Source organism: Fukomys damarensis, unplaced genomic scaffold (assembly GCF_012274545.1).
Source record: "Fukomys damarensis isolate Sample0158 unplaced genomic scaffold, DMR_v1.0_HiC HiC_scaffold_39, whole genome shotgun sequence".
Taxonomy (NCBI): Eukaryota; Metazoa; Chordata; class Mammalia; order Rodentia; family Bathyergidae; genus Fukomys; species Fukomys damarensis.
The window spans coordinates 127,965,367-127,966,950 of NW_022900951.1; the positions used below are offsets into that span (position 1 = coordinate 127,965,367).

At 56.4% G+C, this 1,584-nt stretch overlaps 1 protein-coding gene across 1 annotated transcript in view; it reads left to right on the plus strand.

Annotated features, from left to right (window-relative positions):
* The window catches only part of LOC117284778 (EKC/KEOPS complex subunit Lage3-like), a 42,866-nt gene extending 42,330 nt beyond the window's left edge, over nucleotides 1-536 (plus strand). The window contains exons 2-3 of the mRNA XM_033760527.1: nucleotides 132-254; nucleotides 416-536. Coding sequence (XP_033616418.1) covers nucleotides 132-254; nucleotides 416-536 — 244 coding nt within the window. The remainder of the gene's footprint in view (nucleotides 1-131; nucleotides 255-415) is intronic.
* The last annotated feature ends 1,048 nt before the right edge of the window (nucleotides 537-1,584 follow it).

A 1,584-nucleotide genomic window follows, 5' to 3' on the forward strand; every position in this document is an offset into this window, starting at 1 on the left:
GTGTGTGTGTGTGTGTGTGTGTGTGGTGTGTGTGGCCCGGGGCCAGCCTGGGAGCTGTCAGGAAGGAAGGAGGACCTGGCTGTCCAGGGGTCCAGTCCGTACACCACCGTGCCTTAACCATCGCTCCACAGCACCCTCAGGGTCTCCTTCGAGTCTCCCTTAGAAGCGGAGGTCGCCGAAAGATACCTGGCTCTTTTTAATGAACACCCCGACTTTTACAGGGAGCTCATCATCAATGGCAACCTTCTGGCTGTGTCAGTCTTGTGAGGGGCTGGGTTTGGGGGAAGGGTGGCCACAGTATAAGGGGGGCTGCTATTTGAAGGGACCCAGGGAGGCTCCCCAATGCTAGTTCTAAACAAGGTGTTTGGGGACAAATCCCTACTGTTACTCAATTTTTGTTTTCTCTCACTCTTAGGAGGTGGATTGCTCAGGACCCTGGCCACCTCTACACAGTCTTCGACTCCTTCCTTAAGGACCTTTCCCTGGTCTTCCACATCATGCACTTCTTGGGGCCTCAGTATCCCTTCCCATCTTAGTGGGAAGAGGAGACTGAATCCGAGTTTCCCAGGCCAAACAGCGCATCCTTCCCTAGGTCCTAGGTTCCTGGATTAATTGCCATGTTCGTAGACCTCAAGATTGTCTGCCTCTGCTAGTTCACCAGTCAGGGCAGGTGGCCTGCTTGCTTTGTCTCCCTGTTGGTGGACAGACATGTGATCAAATGTGTGTCACGGCCAAAAATAAAGCCGAGCAATGATTCCATTCTTGAGTTTCTTTTCCTCGGCAACATCTACTTTTTAGCTCTTCTCTTTGAGGACAACGGCGTTATCACACTGGGGTCACATTCACAGACTGGCGAGACGAGGAGTACACTGAACAAACAGGTGAATGTAAAGGGCACAGAAGTCATAAGCGCCCCCAAGCAGTGGGCAGGTGGAGGGTAGGAGGCGCAGATATTCTGCTGATGGTGAGGGATACCCAGCAGCCCCTCCTGCCTTGGGGCCTTTGCACTGGCTCTGCCTGTGAGCAGCTGTCCTCCCCAGCATCTCCCTGTCACAGGAGGCGTTATCCTGGACTGGGCTGTTCCAGCTGCCTTATTTAGAACTGCATCCTGCCACCTCACCTGCAGTGCAGGCCACCAGGCACCCTTCTGGATATCAGTGGGCCAGCCAGGGCCAGACAAGGTGCCAGCAGCTGGGTCCAGGTTGTGTCAGGAACGGAGAGCCATGGGATGGCAACTTCCCCCAGAGGGCACATGTTTACAGGTGGAGCTCCAGGTGGACATGAATTTAATAAATAGGTGGTCAAGGTGCAAGGAGCACGGAGGGTGGGGCATTTCCAACCCATGGGCACAGGGCCAGGAGGCTGAGGTATTGCTGATGCTCCGGTAGAGGGCTTGGTCCTGTGACCACCTCCCCCTGCAGGGCCCAAAGCAAGGCACTAAGGAAGGGGCCCCGGTACGCTGGGGTCATGTTGGCCTGGTGGCCTCCCCCACGACACCTGGGACCCCAGGCTGGAGCCAGTCCCTGCCCGTGTCGGGAGGCCCCTCCTCGCCGATTCCCCAACCCTCAGCTGCTGCTGGACCGC